The sequence below is a fragment of the Perkinsus marinus genome (genome assembly GCF_000006405.1).
Source record: "Perkinsus marinus ATCC 50983 genomic scaffold scf_1104296950414, whole genome shotgun sequence".
Taxonomy (NCBI): Eukaryota; Perkinsozoa; order Perkinsida; family Perkinsidae; genus Perkinsus; species Perkinsus marinus.
The window spans coordinates 1-1220 of NW_003209607.1; the positions used below are offsets into that span (position 1 = coordinate 1).

Here is a 1220-nt window from a genome sequence, read left to right on the forward strand (position 1 = left end):
GAGACTCCTCTGAAGACAGAAGCAAGATGGAGTCATCTGAAGAGACAGTAGGCCTGGGCGAGGGACCTTCAACTAGGCAGACTACTCAGGTTATGTTTGATAGTGGTGAGAGAGGCCCCAAGAGGATGGCCAACCTCAGTGTTGATGCGTAATACTCACCCTACTCAGAGGTATAGTATGTGAATCACTCAGGTACGAGCGTGCCATTAGAGAGTATGAGACTGAGAAGGCCCTTCATGGGGGTGAGGACTTCCCCAAGCAGATACTCAAGAGACAGGTCTCGTATGAGACCAGGTATGAAGACAACAAGGTTGGGTACTAATAGCAACAGCAACAGCAGGAAGAAAAAGAGGATAAACTGTCGGACTATCGTAATCAGATACATCACATTGAAAGCGTACTCTGGCCTTGATGGTTCGCCATGCCCTGGCTATGAGAGTACTACTCCTTCTCCTTATCCTATTGACCCCGGCTATTATCTTTACTGTTAGATATATGGGTATTGGATATGGAGGATCCTGCCGTCCACAGTACTCAGGATACACTATCCCTCCTACCTAGCTTTGTGGAACCTGTACCAGAAGCCGTTATAAACAGCCCATCTCCGTCTCAGCATACTTCTTCTACGCCACCGACGACTATCATTAAGGTAGAGCCGTTTTTGATGTGAATATAACTCACGAATACCTAACCTCAGGATCCACCCCACCATCGTACCAGGAGGCGGGAGACCGATACAAGCCCGATTGCACCATTAGCTCTCCAGTCAGCGGGCATTAGCACTGCGGCGAGATCTAAGTCTGGGCCATCCGTTACACGGAAAAGTGAGTTATAGAGATTCTCCTGCCGGTAGTAATGTGTATGATACTCAGGACGTCTACCCAAGTCTAAACTGGTGCTGTGTCATCATCCGACAGCTGACGCGGCTGCAGGAGTCAGTGAGCCCTCCAAGAACCACCCTGCTGGACATCCCTCTAAACGTAGCCGTGAGCAGGCTAGTGAGGCAGTGACCGGGTCGGAGGAGGTCGATGGGTTGCGGTCTAAGATGCCCAAGTCCTCTACCGTCGAGGATGAGAAGGAGAACTCCTCGTCTAGCAATGTTAGTAGTGTTACGTGACTGTTCTCATGATGATGTTAACCTTACTGAAACTGCCAATATAGTAATTAATTCACTATCCTATTATCGTCCCCAATAACAGCTGCATTACCCGTGCTGTCAC

General features: G+C 49.1%; 1 protein-coding gene across 1 annotated transcript; it reads left to right on the forward strand.

Annotated features, from left to right (window-relative positions):
* Nucleotides 1-508: 508 nt before the first annotated feature.
* Pmar_PMAR004690 (hypothetical protein) lies at nt 509-1117 on the forward strand (the record flags this gene model as incomplete). Its single annotated transcript, XM_002778161.1, has 3 exons — nt 509-649; nt 698-824; nt 873-1117. The coding sequence occupies 3 exons, from the start codon at nt 509-511 to the stop codon at nt 1115-1117; spliced, it is 513 nt and encodes a 170-aa protein (XP_002778207.1).
* Nucleotides 1118-1220: the final 103 nt, after the last annotated feature.